At 37.8% G+C, this 18,645-nt stretch overlaps 1 protein-coding gene across 1 annotated transcript in view; it reads left to right on the forward strand.

The window, feature by feature from the left end:
- sei (seizure) overlaps positions 1-18,645 on the forward strand; it is a 520,652-nt gene that overhangs the window by 477,104 nt on the left and 24,903 nt on the right. The window contains exon 20 of the mRNA XM_068225985.1: positions 14,126-14,311. Within this exon, the coding sequence (XP_068082086.1) occupies positions 14,126-14,311 (186 nt within the window). The remainder of the gene's footprint in view (positions 1-14,125; positions 14,312-18,645) is intronic.

The raw sequence follows: 18,645 nt of genomic DNA on the forward strand, positions 1-18,645 counted from the left end.
AGCTCAAAATGTTAAGGCTTGATGTTCCCTAAACCAACTATCGAAAAGGGGTAGCGTAAGTCTAGTGGTAGCCCACGTCTTGATACCAGCATACACCACTGCGTACAGCGTCTTATGTTCAGAAGCAGTGCCCATGAGATCTGGCTCAACAACTCAGACAAGCCCTTCCAGAGCGCATGCCGGTTTGTATGCTTGTTCAAATGAAGTCAGAATAAGATACCCATATATATTCTTGAAATTTAAATATAATACAAACTGTTCTTGAGATGAAGAGAATCTCATATTCTTTATTACATTGGTCGTATCACCGCACAAGGGCACTACTTTGTGAGCTGCCCCTGCTTTTATGTTTCAATTACAAAAAACTTGTGGTAAACCTTTTACAATAGTTTTTCTGTCAGTCAACATGTTAACTGAAACCAGTAGCGGTGACTGGGAATTAGAAGTGGGGGGGCAAAAAATGTACAGACAACAGAAAGTAGCCGGTTTGAGAGATAGAGAGGGCAGGTTATACACATCAAAACTGAACAAAAAAGCTACAAAATGGTAAGTTTTTGATGCTCTTTGAGTGAATTTTGACAGAGAGGTAAAGGTTGACAGTTTACTAACTTAAGTGCGGCAATAATAGTATTTTGAGATTTTGATTCAATACTATACAATAAAACTTTCACCAAGGAAACAATATTACACACGTATTACAATTAAGTAGAAGTATGGCTTGATTATAAAATTTAAAAAATCATTTAGTATCTGACTACACTATAAGAAACTAACAGTCAGTATTAAAGAGACTGCCAGACTGACGAATGCACGCAGCAAGCAGGTGAATCATACCTCAGTGTCCACGACCTTGACAAAAATATCTCCCTGTTACGCTTCCTCATAGCATTTGCAAAGTCTCCACTACTTGCTGTGGCGCTATACAAATCGATTAGCCATGACGAACGACATTTTGTGCCTATTTACGATAATTTTGTTAATACTTAAAAATTTGCACAAATTGTTTTTAATAATTCCCATAATTCCTAGTTTCAGCCAGCTAAAATGGAATAAAAATGTAATGTTTTCTCTACAAAGAAGGGGGGCAACTGCCCCCCTCACCCCCCCCCCCCCCTTAGTCGCCGCTACTGACTGAAACAGTCTAATTGGTGCCATAGGGTAGTACTACTAAAATACATCAAGTGTCACATTACACTTGTAAGGAACATTAATCTCAGATACGATACCATATTTAATCATATAATTTTCCCCTTTCTTCTTAAAATTTAGAGGGTAAAACTTGAAGGTGGGGGAGGAGAAATACATGGATTTTATATGATGACTGCAAAAATTTCGGACATAAAATTGAGACAAAACTTCAATTTTTGTTTATCAAATTAATGTACAAAGACAAATAACTAAATCACCACAAAAATTGAATAGTTGTGAGACTTTTCTTCAAGCTTCATGTCGTGTTCATGTTTGGAAATGGCGGTAATATAGGTGAACGTGATCTTTGTGGGGTCAACCCTAGGAATACAGACATTGCATAATACCTACAAATATCAGGCACAAGAAGTGTGCAAATCAAAATTAGCTCATTATGTGCATAAATAAAATCAACGTACCTGTCCTTTACTCTCCACAGCTTTCTTTGGTAGGCGTACCAGTAGACAGATTATCTTCATCAGTGAAGTTGTTCGTATCCATTGGGCCATCCCACATGATGTCATTCTACGAGCCATCCATTGCATCAGATATCCTGGTCTTCTTGTAGCTCTTCTTGACAGTGTCTTCCGTGATCAGATTCTAAGCTCGAAAAATCCAAGACCGCAATTATTCTATGCCATGTCTCTTAATGCTACCCCTTTTTGTCAATTCAAAGGAACCAGACGGCATCCATTCCCCATAGAAAATGGTGGAGATAGTCTTTGAATGGTCTAGCAGTTGTAAAATTGATGTTAGCCCGGCTGGTATTATGATGGGAACTGTGCTGAGGTGGGACATCTCATTTTTAACGTGCTCTGCTAAATGGCCATGAAAATTGCAGAACAAGCATGAATTTTTATTTTGAAGTAAAGCTCCAGCACATCGATCCCACACAACTTTCAGCCAGTCTTTCATTACATCAGCTGACAGCCATCCTTGTTCCTGCACTGAAACAACAATGCCAGCTGGAAGATTGCACTTCAGCAGAACTTCAATTTTGAAAATGATTAAGAGTGATAGCTTTCTAATGTCTGACATAACTAGCAAATATGACTGTATATCGTAATGTCTCTGCACCTGTTGTTTTAATTAATATTTTGGATGCACTCTTCATATGTACTGTCCTACTTTATGACATATCAAAATAAACAGAAGTTTCATCCATATGTCCAATCTGAGAAACAGAAAATAATAATACTCTCTTGTAAGTTTGATGACAAACTTATGAAATTCAATTACTTTCTCTGTGTAATCATGCGGTAGACGCTGAGCAAGTGTGGTTCGTCTTCGCAGACCAAGTCGATGTCTCAGCATAAAATGAACAGCCCGTCCCAAGCTTTCATTATGTGTATGGAAATATGCAACAAGCACCACTAAACTACAAAAAGAGAAGTATTTATATATCTATATTGGTGATTTTAGAGAACTCTTCAAACTTAAAAATGAATTTATTAAAAAATCAGCATATCAGGAGTTAACACACTTTACCCGCCCACTGAACTGCCAAATATTTTCTTGTTTCTGAAAATCTGGTTACCCCACTAACAATAAGAAGATAGCGCTTGGGGAATTTCCATCAGAACTAACAAGGAACAATTTCACCTCAAAGCCTTCCACCCCTACCACCTCCTAAGGCGACATGTGAGAACTCTGTTGTACATATCCATACCCCCTACCTCCCTCTCACTGTGAATTGTTGGGACGCTTTGTCTTGAAATTGTGTTGAGATCTACTTTGAAGAAATGTGTTCTGTAATGCGTAAACCATTCGTAGCAAAGCCGGGATTTGAACCCAGGCCTCCAGGGTGGCAGCTAATCACACTAACCACTACAACACAGACGTGGACACAAATTATATTACAAACTTGATATACAGATCTGTTATACAGATGCGTCTTACTTCGTCCATTACGGCCTTCCTTTCATCTTCATCTAACATTTTCAGGTGGCAAAATGGAGGCCATAGTAATGTAGCTATTTTTTGTACAGTTGAGACTTGTGCCTTTTCACTTAAGAGCTTATGAGCTCTGATCTTTATCTTACGGATTTCCTGGAAGTAAAATCAAGGTTCTGTCTTTATAATCACACTGAGGAATGTTTAACTCGTAAACTTCCTCAATTATACTTTTACTTGTTTTCTTTGTAGCTGGAAATTTTGTAGTAAAAAGCACATTAATGAATAGCTTCTACTCTCTGTCTATACATAGTCAGAGTCAGATAATGGATCTGGTCAGTCCACAAATCATATGTAGCCAAGCCAACATTTGTTGTGTATGGCAGAAATAATCAAAGGCATTAGCCTACTTAACTTCGTATTTCATCTGCCTTTGCTTGGAAGTTTCTACTAATGGTGGAAGGGTGTGCTAACACATCAACAATATCTACTTTGCCAAAAAAAGCACTGATATTAATTAGTTCTTGCCCTAATTCTTTAAAACCTTCTTCGGCAACAGTGTTAAACAGTCGGATATCTTTGACACATGAAAACACTCGCACTAGTTATGATTTGCTGTATATTCCCGGGCAATACTTGGTGAGAAGAGTCAGCATTAAATTTGCAAACATGTTTTTTTTTTCTAAATGAGTTGTACCAAATTTGTATGTTAACAGTGCATTGCACGAGTCACAGTAAACATGCCTTGTCTGCTAATTGTTTGCAGTGACCACAAGCAGGAATTTCTTCCGAACATCATAACTGAGCCCATATCTCGTAATTAGTTTATATTGACTGCTTTGAATTTCAGCCATAACGCTGTCCGTCGATTCACGTGGCATGGTGAACTTCAGCTCAAAACTGTGGCTTTCTTTCTTTATTCGTGTCAGAAGTATCAACCTTACTTACAGATATTTAAAAAAACATGATATCTACATTCCTACTATACAAATATACAGGTCTATTATACAGTCACAGATAAAGCAACAGTTCAAGAGCTAGATAATTCTTGATCAGTATTGGGCGACGTCAATAGCTTTGGAGGAGGCTGCAATCAAGTCCTCCATAGTGCACATTATACTCAACTCAATCAACTCAATCAATACTGATCTGCATTTGGGGCAGTCGCCCAGGTGGCAGATTCCCTATCTGTTGCTTTCCTAGCCTTTTCCAAAATGATTTCAAAGAAATTGGAAATTTATTGAACATCTCCCTTGGTAAGTTATTCCCAGTTTCTCCTCTTGAATTCCAACTTTATCTTCATATTGTGATCTTTCCTACTTTTATAAACGCCATTCAAACTTATTCGTCTACTAATGTCATTCCACGCCATCTCTCCGCTGACAGCTCAGAACATACCACTTAGTCGAGTAGCTCGTCTTCTTTCTCTCAATTCTTCCCAACCCAAACATTGCAACATTTTTGTGACGCTACTCTTTTGTCGGAAATCACCCAGAACAAATCGAGCTGCTTTTCTTTAGATTTTTTCCAGTTCTTGAATCAGGTAATCCTGGTGAGGGTCCCATACACTGGAACCATACTCTAGTTGGGGTCTTACCAGAGACTTATATGCACTCTCCTTTACATCCTTGCTACAACCCCTAAACACCCTCATAACCATGTGCAGAGATCGGTACCCTTTATTTACAATCCCATTTATGTGATTACCCCAATGAAGATCTTTCCTTATATTAACACCTAGATACTTACAATGATCCCCAAAAGGAACTTTCACCCCATCAACGCAGTAATTAAAACTGAGAGGACTTTTCCTATTTGTGAAACTCACAACCTGACTTTTAACCCCGTTTATCAACATACCATTGTCTGATGTCCATCTCACAACATTTTCGAGGTCACGTTGCAGTTGCTCACAATCTTGTAACTTATTTATCACTCTATAGAGAATAACATCATCCGCAAAAAGCCTTACCTCTGATTCCACTCCTTTACTCATATCATTTATATATATATAAGAAAACATAAAGGTCCGATAACACTGCCCTGAGGAACTCCCCTCTCAACTATTACAGGGTCAGACAAAGCTTCACCTACTCTAACTCTCTGAGATCTATATTTTAGAAATATAGCAACCCATTCAGTCACTCTTTTGTCTAGTCCAATTGCACTCATTTTTGCCAGTAGTCTCCCATGATCCACCCTATCAAATGCTTTGAGGGACATAAAACACACTGACATAGATGTTGGATTGTCTGTTGCTCTCCGCAATCACAAAGTGATGAATCACTTGAGAAACCCCACTTCCGCACATTTACTTTTGTTCTGCCAACTTCTGTGTGGAGTCTGTTAAGGGCTTTCCCTACTGTCCACTTCTCCTGATGTCCACATGGAAGACTTTCCTTCGGCTCTATCCAGTTGGAAAGGTGGATGATTCTTTCTTTCCACATTTTGACCCTAGCATTCTCTGCTTTCCCCTCAAGGTTAACTGATGTGCGGTGAAACCTTTTTCTAGATTTTAGCCTCTGTGTGGCTGGGTGGTATCCATAGAGGGGGTGTGCTTCTGAAGATGATGATTGGACCCTTTCTTTGTTAGCTGCTACCTCTCTACGAATCTCACCGGGAGCAATACCAGCTAAAAGTTGGACTTTCTCAATGGGTGTAGGTTTCAAACATCCAGTAATGATCCTGCAGCTTTTGTTTAGAGCGATCTCAACCTGCTTCGTATGAGCTGACCTGTGCCAAACCGGGGAGGCATATTCTCCAGCAGAGTAACATAGAGCTGGAGCTGATGTTCTAATTATTTGTGGTTGTGCTCCCCAACTTGTTCCTGATAATTTTCGTAGAATGTTGTTTCTAGTAGCTATCTTTTGTTTTAAATTGTGGCAATGTTTCTTATTTGTTAATGTGTGATCCAGCATAACTCCCAGGTACTTTGGTGTAAAGCAGTGTTCAGTAAGTTCCCTTTCCAGAGTACTTTCAGTTTCTGAAAGGCCTGTGAATGCCGCAGATGGAACGCACAGATTTGAGTCTTAGCTGGATTTGGTTTGAGTTGGATTTTCTCATAATAGGTACCTAACGCAGCAGTTAAAGAGATCTCTGCTTCATCAAAGGTATCAGTTTGAGCGGCAAGTGCAAGGTCATTGGCATAGATAAACCTTTTAGTATTTTCTGGTAATGGCTGGTCATTAGTGTAGATGTTGAAAAGAATAGGAGCCAGTACACTGCCTTGAGGTAGTACATTCCCTTGATTTCTCCATCTGCTTCGGTGTCTTTCTTTGCCTCTGCAACTGAGGAAAGCAGTTTCCTTCCAGCTGAGATAGTATCTTTACTTAGTGAAACAGTGAAATATATGTGTTCATTTGGGCAGCTGTGTCTGAAGTTAGACCTTGTATACAGTTAACTCTGCATCCTCATGGTATAGAAACGCCGGTAGCTTCCTTCACAGCTTCAACAAACTGATCATAAAACTCTGGTGTTGGGTGGATATCTGATATTATTTTATCAAGAGTTGAGCTGAACTTCTGCCAGTCTGCTTTTTTGAAATTATATCTTCTTTGAAGCGGAACCTTTATTGGTTGAATTGCTGAGGAAAGTTGACACATTATGGGCTGATGCTGGGTATTTGGAATGGGATTGCACATTGATTTCACACATTGCTGTGCCATGTGTTCACTCACAAATATCAGGTCTGGGTTGAAGCCTTGTCGCCATCTACTGCTGTTGAAGGATGGAGGTAGTTTGGGGTCATGAACAAGTTGTAATTGGAAATCATCAGCCCATTCTAACACAGCTTCTCTGTTATTATCATCATCTGTATATCCCCATGCACTGTTATGGCTGCTGAAGTCCCCAACCACAAAGTTTGTCTTTTGCTTGTAGTAGTTATCTGGAAGTTTGAAGGAGAAATCTACATTTGGTGGTTTGTAGACACCCGAAACAGTGCAGTTACTGAGTTCCACAGTTATTATCTCAATTTGATTTTCAGTGGTGGCCGCAACAGACAAAATTTGTAAATTTGGTTTGGCAAAAACAGCACAGCCATACTGTCTGTGGGGAATCTCGGCCACAAGTCTAATACCCGCTATTTTTGGTCGCCGTAGTTGCTTATCCCTGTGAGTTTCCTGAAGGCATAATATATCACATTTGTATGTTTGACAAAGCTGATATAACATTTCTTCTTTAGGTGGAGATAAACCCTCAATATTTACAGATATAGCGATTGGGTCATATTGACTGGTAGATACTTCTGGAGTGCTGACGTTCAGTTCAGTACTGGAGTTTTAATCCAGGTACCTATGCAGGGGCACCATGGGCAAGAATCAGCTTCACCCCCATAAAACTGTGGCTAACTCAACCATTCTATCATCCTTTTTCACCTCCGAATTCTCGGCCTTTGCTCTATGTAAACAAGAGCTTATTCACATCTGGATGAACCACATTGGCTGCAACGTCAGCAAAACAAGGTGCATCCTCCCTAGTTAGCAAACTTTGCTTCGAACATGTCCTCTCAAACAAATTGCAGCAAACTTTGTCATTTTAGATTACACGCTCCACTCACGCGTGATGGCGGTTGCATATGCAGCAAGGTATATGTTGCTTCATCTTGGTTATCCATCTCATGTTCGAACAATGCACTCCACTACTTCAAACCCCACTGTCAGCAGCCCTAAAGATGGTTTTCCATGATTTCCCATTTTATACTAGGCAAATGCTGGGGCTGTAGCTTCTCTTAAGGCCGCGGTCAATTCCAATCCTAACCCTTTTCTATCCCATCGTCACTGTAAGACCTGCCTCTGTCGGTGCGACATAAAACAAATAGGGAAATAACTTAGTTTATTTGATTATTCATACCAGTTCTTTCAATTTCAATATATTTTCATTTCTCTTGAAGTGCTGTTAACAGTTTTTGTCATTCTTAGCAATTTCATAAAAATCTCTGCATGACATTGAAGAAAAATGTACAGAAATGAACAGCTCAGACCTAACCAAGTCAACAGAACAGAATATTTCTCACAGCTGATAATTTCACGCGAATATGTGGTGGACTCAGACTACCTCAGGTAGCTGTCCTCTATTACACATCTTATTCACCAGGATGGACAACCCAAGAACTGCCCAAACCATAAAATTTTAAAAAACAATTTAAAATCTATGAACTCACACCAGATAAGGAAACCAAGGAGTGAAGATCCTCTTTGAAAGAAAGAATAAAATCTCTTAGTACTTATCAGAGGTGGATACACTGGCGTATTTCTCTCGAGGTTAAAAATACGGGACAATTGCCATCCCAGATAGTGACTGTCCAGGACGCGGGACGTATAACACGAATACGGTACTGTCTCGTAAAACCCGGGATGTCTGGCAACCCTATACACTTCACATATTCAACTCACAAAATAATTAAAAATCAAAAATCATTATTGTATTTGAGTTGAAGGACATAATTATTTTCTTTGTACTGGGCAAGTTGGTCGTGCGGTTTTGGGCATGCAGCTGTGAGCTTGCATCTGGGAGATACTGTAGTGGGTTTCACTGCTACTGTCAGCAGCACTGAAGATGGTTTTCAGTGGTTTCCCATTTCCACACCAGGCAAATACTTAAGGCCACGGTCGCTTCCTTCCCTCTCCTAGGCCTTTTCTATCCCATTGTCACCATAAGTCCTATCTGTGTCCGTGCGACGTAAAGCAATTTCTAAAAACAAAAAACAAAAATATTTTCTTTGTGATTTTCAATATTCAGAAATTGAAGTAGAAGAAAGCACTCTAGCACAAAAAATGCTATGGCAGGATGTCCTTCATTACACCTAAATTATCAAAGAGGTTCTTAACATCTTTGACTTTGTCTTCTTTCAGTATATTGCCCAATGGTATTTGTTGCACTTCAAGAAATAACCATTTCCTACATCTCTTGAGCAGGATATGTTTGCACATCTCAATAATATCTGAGTACAACAGCTTATAATTGTCAGAATTTGACTTAATTTGAATTACATTCATTTCAGATATTTTGAAATCATGCTTAGGTTTCATGTGCATGTCAGTGGCAGATTTCCACTTGTAAATATGCCAGTCCTGACTGAAAACAAACATCTGACTGACCCTTGGAAAAATTGCCTGATATTCAGCTGGTAAGAGAAGTAGCTCAGTTTTCCTAATATGTTTTTCCACTCTTTCAAAACTGTGATCAACGGGCAAGTATGACCATGCAACCGGTACGTGATAGTAAATGTCTTGCGGTATTCATTTAAAAGTTTGCTCTACATAGCTAGGATAGTGTAATTTTTATTTTGGGCACTGCATCAATCACAGAAAAAAATGATAAATTTCACTGATGGATTTTCAATGCAAAATTATAGCGAATAATGAAAATATGCACTAGAAACTTCTGAGCTACCCCTTTTGGCATCATTTTCAAACCATGTATAAAAGGTAACGTCATTCCAAACCTGTTTTGACTTTGCACCATAATGCTTCACTGCACTTGAATAATATTGCCACACCTGGCGAGCATAAAATGCTTCGCCCAATGAGGTGCGAAGCAAAGGTTGGTTTTACATCTTATAAAAAACAAAGCATGCAGTATCACAGCACAACAGTTCATGCATTAACTGGTTGTCTATAACTGTTGTGCTCTTCAGTGTGTGAAAACTAATTTATGATAAAATATTATTCTTAGGAAATACCTGAAAAAGAGAACATTCAACAACTGATTATATATGGAAAAAAATGTAAATTCAAATGACATGTCTTGTTCTTGTAAGAAAAACATCAGATTCTATAAAATCACACATTTTCTAACCTATATATATAGATGGAAATTAAACATGTAACACCATTATATTTCAATTCTGTTAACACCCTTTAACACTGAAAGTCAGAAATTATCTTAATGGAGTGCTTAAGGAATGTCCTCTCTCTCTCTCTCTCTCTCAATCAGGCAGAGAATACACAAAGTGCTTTTGAAGTGAGATCACTTGGCTAGTTTTCCGTTAACATTCCGTTATGTCATGTTCTGTTGAGGTCAAAGGCCATATTAATCCATACTTTTAGCTATATTATTATTATTATTATTATTATTATTATTATTATTATTATTATCATCATCATCATCATTATCATTATTATGTTTTGAGTAAGTTTGGAAGTTATTTAGGGTTTGTTTTAATGGGCATTTAATGGGCTGGCTAGTTTACTGGTAATTTTCGTTATGTCATTAACTGGTAGAATTTCCTTGCCCTCTGTTCATGCACACTTAGTTCACATATTATAGTCTACTTCTCTTTTCCTTTTTATCCATTTCGTACTTCAGGTGCTGGCTGCATTCTTCACAGTTAACCACATATATCAAACCACTGAGTACAGAAAGCAAGATTATACAGTACTTTGTGGTGAAGATCTTGCAGCAATATTGATACTTGTAGCCCTTGTTGTTAGCATGAGGGTGATTGTTTCCAAATTGATCATGAAATATCTTCCACGTTATTTGAATATTAAGCTCCGAGGGCAAGTACTTCCTGCAGTAAGTTTGAAAACAAAATGATAAAACCCATGTACAACGATGCATGTATGATAATTATATTGCACACTCTCTGCAAATAGAAATATTCTAAACAATAACTGAGTAAATTGCTTCAAATTACTTACATCTTTAATGGCGTAATGTCTGGAGATGCACTTGGAACCCTCAATATGTTTATAGACCAGTCCTTTGATTTGCCCCTTCTGCTGTCTTATGCATTTTCCACCGTTCCGTTCTCCTCTTCCACTGCTATTTGAATAATGAAAGGCAGCAAGGCATTGCAGTCACCTAGTGTCAATCTGCAGAATGCTACAAAATGTTTTGCAGCATACTAACATTGATGCGATTACATGTTTGCACACTGTAAGTAACAGAAAAATTCTGGCCTATCTTATGTTGCATGCTTTCTCGTAACAGATTGAACTACAATAGCATTCGATATGAAATTGTCTTGTTCTACTTTGCTTTCGAGTTTATAAAAGAGCAGATGAAACCTTTCAGAGACCCTAAGTCTGACACCACTTAAATTTATGATTACACTTGATTGCCAGCTACCAACCAACACTTGCACATCTTCTCAATTTTTCCTTATTTTTCTGCACTGGGCTGTTGGTGGTGTGGATCTGCATTACTTTGGAAGTAAAAACAGCAAAGTTGCATCACATTGGAAAACATACAACTTTTAGATGCCATTTTAACCACTTGGGAGATAAATACATTTCCACATCATACCTGTAGTAATACATTTGCACATTCAGCTTGAAATTGGAAAATGTGAAGTTACATCTCTTTGGAAATAAGCCCCTCAGTTAGAGACAATTTCTGAATTTTCCTTGTTCTCTTAATGCTCACCTTTCTCACCTGCTGCTGATAATGAAACGGATGTTACTTGTACTTTGAACCATTGAAAAGATACTCATAATTCATACCCTTGGGTACTAACTTAACAGTTAAGAGCAAGCAGGAGCCCCTATCATAAGCTGGTATTTGGGAGATGGTGAGTTAAAACAACACTGTCAGCTGACCTGAAGATGATTTTCCATAGTTTTTAATTTTTACACCAAGCAAATACTTGCGTTGTACCTTAACAATATACTGTCTTCCAATTCCTAGCCCTCTCCCATCCCAACACTTCCAAATCCTACTTGAGAGCAAATTTAAACAGACAGTAAAAAGGAAAAGAAACAAATAGTCCCTGGTGCCAGTAAAGTGTTGTATACTCAATTCCAAACCAGATACATATCTAAGAATTCTTACTGGGATCTCCAAGGCTAAAATAAGTTTTAATCTCCTGTATTGTATGGGATGCTTCAGATACATAATTTGCAGCAGAATCCCTCTGTAATTTGCGTGACTGTATGGATAATTTATTAAGAAGGAAACCATTCTTTTTCAGTGTTGACTCAGTTACAGTACCAGCCATAAGTATTTGACATTCATATTTTCGACCACAGATAGTGTAAACGATATGCATGATGCAAAACAAACAGGACACTGGTTCGTTACTTTACCTGCTTGTGTCTGAGTAGAGAGTTCAGTGTTGTTTGTTTCGAAACTAGCAGTAAAGTGGGACCAGCTGTTTATGTGGAGACCATAAGTATTTTGACATATGAGATTTTACTTATAACAACGATTTACTTACGTCTGATTTCCAGTTCTTCTTTCACCCAAACAGATATTACAATTGAGGAAAGGAAAGAGTATTCATTCGATCTTAGGCAAGCAGTGATTGTGCTTTGATGAGACACAATAATCAAGCACAAATTACAAAATACTTTGGCCTTTCTAAACAAATTGTAAATGTTTGGAACAGAGTCTACAACAATGGTGAAACACTTTTAAATAAGCCTAGATCTGGTCGCTCTAGAATTGTTAACCCTGCTGTTGAGAGACTGATTCATAGGCAATGTGTTGCCGATCCTCGTACGATGGCAGTAGCTGTACAGAATAATTTAAAAGGCAATTATAAGATCAAACTTGGCAAACTACTATCAACAAATGGTACCTTAAGCATCAAGATTTAATGGGCCAAAAATCAAGCAAGAATCCCTTGATTTCAGCAAAGAACATGAAGGCCCAACTTGCCTTTGCTAAGAAATATGGTGCCTGAACGAACAAAGAATGGAGTAAAGTACTGTGGAACAATGAGGATAAATTCAGTATGTATAATTCGGATGGAAATTCCATTGTCAGATATTCAGTTAACCCATGTAATCATGTACAGTACCAAAAACACACAGGAAAACATGGTGGTCATGTAATGGCTTGGAGCTGAATTTCTAGAACTGGAGTTTGTCGACTGGTAAAAATTAAAGGCATCATGGATCAATTTGTATATGGCAGGATCATTTAAAAACATATGGTACTGTATGCTATACAAAACATGCCTATTGAGTGGTTCTATCAGCATGACAATGATCCTAAACATACACAAGAAGCTCTTTTATCCGGCCCTCATTAATCCGGATTTCCAGTTTATCCGGATTGAAAACAACAAAAATTTATTTTTACTTGTACAGTATTTATTGTACGGCATAGATTCTTCTTGAATGTATTTTCTGCCAAGGATAGTTAAGGACAGGATTTGGAAGTAAGTTGGCTGCAGTCTGCCAAAGGTACCATCCCGGCATTCACCTGGAATTGAGAATGGGAAACCGGGGACTCTTCTGAGTTCCTTGACACATTTACACACATTCTTGGATGCTCAGATGTAGATGTGAATGACGTAAATGACCAGATGAAAAATTACTGTAATTCAGGCTACGGCATAATGACAGATGAAGAACTTATTGCCTCTTGTTCCTCAGCAGGTAATGACGAGAGTGATGGTGAATTCGAAAATGAAACCGGCGCTCCAACAGAAGAAACAGTGACTCATGAAGATGCAACAGTGAAGCTGGACAAACTGATGGACTGTTTATAATCCCAGACTGAAACCACGCTGGCAGAACTGATGTTAGTAAAATGTCTTCGTGATCATACTGCGTGCAAACACTATACAAATGTAAAACAGAAAAAGCTGACACATTATTTTAGTGCATAAGACACAGTCATAAATGTAAGAAAAGTGCTCTTATTTTTTTTTGTACAGCCTATGCTTTATTCACTTGTAGTCTCTTTTAAGAATATTGTGCATTCTGAACTTCCATGTTTGATATCCTTTTCCTCATAAATGTTTAGTGTTAAAGCTACTGGCAAAATGTATTGTATAATTGTATAATTGTATTGATATTGTATAATTGTCCCATTCTTGTTAAACTGTTGCTTTCACTTTTCTTGTCTTACTTAACCACAGTTTCATTGTTCAAATTATAATGTAGTTGGGAAACCAAACTGTTTGAGAAGTCTAGGTAAATAAAAAAAAGTTGGTATTTAATGTCTTGTCACCAAAAGGATGTATCTCCAACTGCAGGTTATGAAGATGAAGAGGGCACACCAGTTTGCACAGGGCTGTATTGTGAGAGAGTCTATCATGACTGACCACACATTAGAAGGCAACCTTTTCAATGTATTCTTATTTCAGCAGGTACAACCAGCTTCATCACCGAGCTGGCAGCATTCACGAGGTGAAACAGAGAGTGAAGATGCTTGGTCAGTTCACCCCGACACCAGGTGCACTGCTAGTGATGACGCTGGCTCGTGGGAGTTTCGTGAGGCCCCCGTTGCACCAATCGCCCGACTGGAGTCACTTGATGAGCTTGATCAGGGACCGGTGAGGACAGCCCCCACCCTTCCTTCTCATTAATAAAGGTGTCTTTGTATCTGAGATATTTGTAGCAAACAGTGATTTCTACTTGCTCATGTTAGTTTAGCCAATTCATGCTTAGCTTTCCTTTTGTAAGCTTTGGAAATTTAAGCAGTGTCTTTGTTGGCCTTCTTGTGCAAACAGTATCTGTGCTTTTTCCTTCAATCTCAGTTTTCTTAATGTTAGCAATCCTGATACTATTCTTACTCCTTAGCTACAGAAATTTGCTCGCCAACATAAACTTGTATATTTTGAGTTATTTCTTTGAGACTAACAGAAAAATACCACTTTTAAAATGAAGTCATTTTTGATTGTCAGTCTCTCGAATAAACATGGAAGTATTTGCATATAGTATTTAAAATCTCAATTTCAGCATACCAAGTTACATGCCCATGGCCAGTGAGGGACTCCAAATACTCATTTGCACTACTTCCTGCCATTCACAGAGATGTTGTTTCCTTCTGATGTCAAGGATAATTCGGTCATCAGTGTGGTTTATTGACTCTATATGAATTTCTTCAGATAAATTAAGATGAATCATACACACTATCTACTGCCAGACAGTAATACATTATGAACTGTTTCACTATGATTGATCTCTAAAACACATCTGGAAGGCAGTATTTTACCTATATTTTGATGTGTTAGTCTTTTGCCAGATGGCTTTGCCTCGGTTTAATCTTCTTCATGAAGGAGTAAAACCTGTCAGTAGCCATGAACGAAAACATTAGTCTTAAACTCTTTCACTCATAACACTTATATTTGAATGTGGTGTAACAGTCACATTTTGGGGCTGGGATTTAGAAACATTTCCAAGTTTTCAGACCTAAGACGAAATGCTGGTTAATAGAGCAAACGTCTGAAAAGCCTTACATCTGATCTGTTTTTGACATAATTGGGTACTAGCCAAGCATCTTCCTGGTGTAGGTGTTTTAAGAGCCACAATGTACTTGTATACACACAGGTTGGCTGTAAAATATGTCCTGGCTGGGAACTAAACTACTTCAATTTGGTTTCCATATTCCCTTGAGGTACTTTTAAAGTGATTTTGCAAAACTTACAATATGCAGAGACAGAGTATTTCATTGAGCTCTCTAGAAAGGAGGTTTACTTTCACTTACTCTTTCCTTTTCACCAAGCTTCGTTTCTAGTTTACAATAATCAAACAATGGAAAATATGTTCTATGATTTTGCTGTTTGCCTCAGGTTATTCTTCTTTATGAAGGAGTAAAACCAGTTAGTAGCCATGAACGAAAACATTAGTCATAATCTCTTATACTCATAACAATTCATAATAGAGATGTGATAACCCAGTCTCTTTGCTTGGACAGTGATGTCATCAGGCCTGAGAAGCTAGTTACATTATATGGAGATATTAAATTTGAATCCTGATCCTAGTAGCGGCTATCCTGAGGTTTGTTTCTCCCAAGATACACTTAACTCATTTTTAGACCCAAATAATTACAATTAATTATAACACTCTGAATCCTACTCAGACAAAATTATACAAACATCACTCACTGAAATTCATGGCAATTGTGATTGTGCCAACCACCTAAAAGAAGCTGTAACATCAACAACTCATATGGCAAAGATGTTAGACAACCTTGGGATTTGAATGCAAGTCTAGCGATCTATAGTACATTGGGCATCATAATAATAATGGCTGGATTTAATTCATACAAGGTCTCCGTCTGCTCACCTGGACCTTCTACTGCTGCTCCTCATTGTTTGTGCTCCAGCACAATTTCTATTTGAACTCTCCAGCAAAATTAGAAATGCCTCAAAGATTACTCAAACCTAAATAAAGACCTGTATTATATAACATTCCAGAAACTTCCATTATGTAATGCAGTAGAGTTAAACGAGTTAAAACATTACTCCTTTATCAGTAGACAGAGTAAACTTGTAGTAAAAATGTAACAGTCTTTCTTTGTATTATTTGTTGTTTTAGTTTGTTGTAATCTGTAGGATTGATTTTGAACGAAGGCTTCTATTAATTGCATGTCATTTGTATCAAGAATTTGAAATTAAATGAATATCATTATATACATTGTTATTGAATATAGAAACTACTAATGCTATTCTGTGCTTCAAATAGAGCCTGTTTCTTAATGTGATATAGTTAAATTTGAACAAATAGAATGTAAAAGCCTTGTAAAATTCACTGTAGCCTGATTTTAACTCTAGCCCACTCTTCAGTTGGTCGGTCGGCTGGTAATAACTTAGCCAGCAAAAAAAAAAGCAAGAAATGAAATTGCTGCCTTAGATTCATTTCGTTCAGTTCCCTTTTTCATACCAGGCAAATGTCAGGCCATGGTCTCTACCATTCCAATCCTATCACTTTCTCATCCTGGCATTGCCAAAACCTTCAATATGTTAGTGTGACTTTAAGAAAACTAGCAGGACAATACTTTTCCTAGCATACTGTTACAAATGAAACTGTTAATATCATTTTCATCCTTTGACTAACACTTGGAACCTAGAAATGGAATGGAATTATAGTTGAAAATGAGAGTAAAATTTAACCAGCCAAATATAAAGTATTAATAGTCTCTCCTCTAATTAACACTAGAACAATGGGAGCAGTCATTTTGACCACAGAATTATTTCTAGATATGATTGATCTTAAATGGGTAAGCCCAGCCCATTGAAATTTTATGAATTTTCTCAAGTTTCTGTGTTTGCCAAGTGCACAAAATCTTTTGAAGGCTTCATTGCAACAGGATAAATCAATGTTTTACCAAGAAAGACAAGAGCGGTCAAAATGTACGCCATGTCACATGTTTCATATTCATCATCTTTTGTTATGAGCTTAATCGGACGGTCATTATTTAAAATTATGATTGATTTTTCTCAGTTTCTTTTCCTCACATATGGTGTGATACGTGTTTCAAATTCAAACATGTATTGTTACGTGTTTCAGTGGATGGTGCAGAACTTCAGTTAGTTGGATGAGAATTTGTTGAATGTGTAGGCACAGGTGTCCGAATATTGATGAATGCCTTGCATTCTTGAGGAACTTGGTGATAATTCCAGTGATCCAGAATTTGTGGTTCCCGTTGGAAACAAGGAATACATCAGAAGGTCTTCAGAGGAAGAAATGAGTTCTGACGGTGCCAGTTCTTACCTGGCAACTGATAATCAGCATTGTGCTCCTTCAACAGCCAATCTTTGTGTTTATGATGGATCCAAGGGGAAAATACTAAATCAAGGAGGTACTGTAAAATATAGATTCAGTGCACAGAATGTCATGAAGGACAAGAAGAGACCTATTTCATATGCAAGGAGCCATACTGGGGGGAATGGGACTTCATCATGGCATCTGTTGTTTTCAGAAACCATCCTGAAGCATATTCAAAAGTGACCATTGAAGCAGCTCACAGACAATTGGAGTCAGATTCATGGGATGTTCCTTTGGTAGAACTTGAAGCTTTTATTGCTTTAGGGTACCCAAGGGGAGTCATGTATTGTTCTTCCATCAGATGCAGATGACACGTCAAAAGAATGGGGACCTCCAGTATTTGCTGAAACCATGTCATGTCACCGCTTCAAGGAAATTTTGAGGTTCCTCAGGTTTGACAGGTAAAACAACGTGATCATCTTGGCTTATCAGCAACAACATTCAGCTGTGCTTTACAGCCAGTGAAGACATTACAATTGATGAACAACACTTACCATATAAGTTATGTTGTAAGATCATCCATTACATGGCAAATAAGCCAGATTAATTTGTATTGAAATTCTGGTTGGCTGTAGATACTGAAACCAAATACTGAATGGTTTTATGTACTTGAGAAAAGGTGAAGAATGGGAGAGAAGTATGCAACTTGGCATGTATGTGGTTTTGGAGCTCATGGATCCTTTCTTTTTAAAGGGAGAAATGTCACTACTGACAAGTTTTTTAATGTCACAAGAACTTTCAGACCCTGCTAACAAATGGGACATCTATTGCTGGTACCATATGATCAAATTGCCAAGAATGTCCACTAGTTAGCAAAGACACAAGTGGAGAATGCTTTCCATCAAAAATATTCATGAATGGCTAAAGTTCTCTTGCTGTTTACCGTTTTCATTTGAGTATCTTTCATAAATTGACAGCAGCAGAAAGCATCCAGTAAATGTGATATTTTAAAACTTTCTTGACCAAATGAGCCACTTTTACATGTTTCAGTTAGTATCAGGACAATGCCCTGTTCATATCTTTTTCAATGTACTGGGTTTTACAGCTATAAACACCTGGATTTTATTTTGAACGTATAATTTTTTAAAAATCTCTTGAAAATTCTTCATTGCGAACC

This window comes from Anabrus simplex, chromosome 2 (assembly GCF_040414725.1).
Source record: "Anabrus simplex isolate iqAnaSimp1 chromosome 2, ASM4041472v1, whole genome shotgun sequence".
Taxonomy (NCBI): domain Eukaryota; kingdom Metazoa; phylum Arthropoda; class Insecta; order Orthoptera; family Tettigoniidae; genus Anabrus; species Anabrus simplex.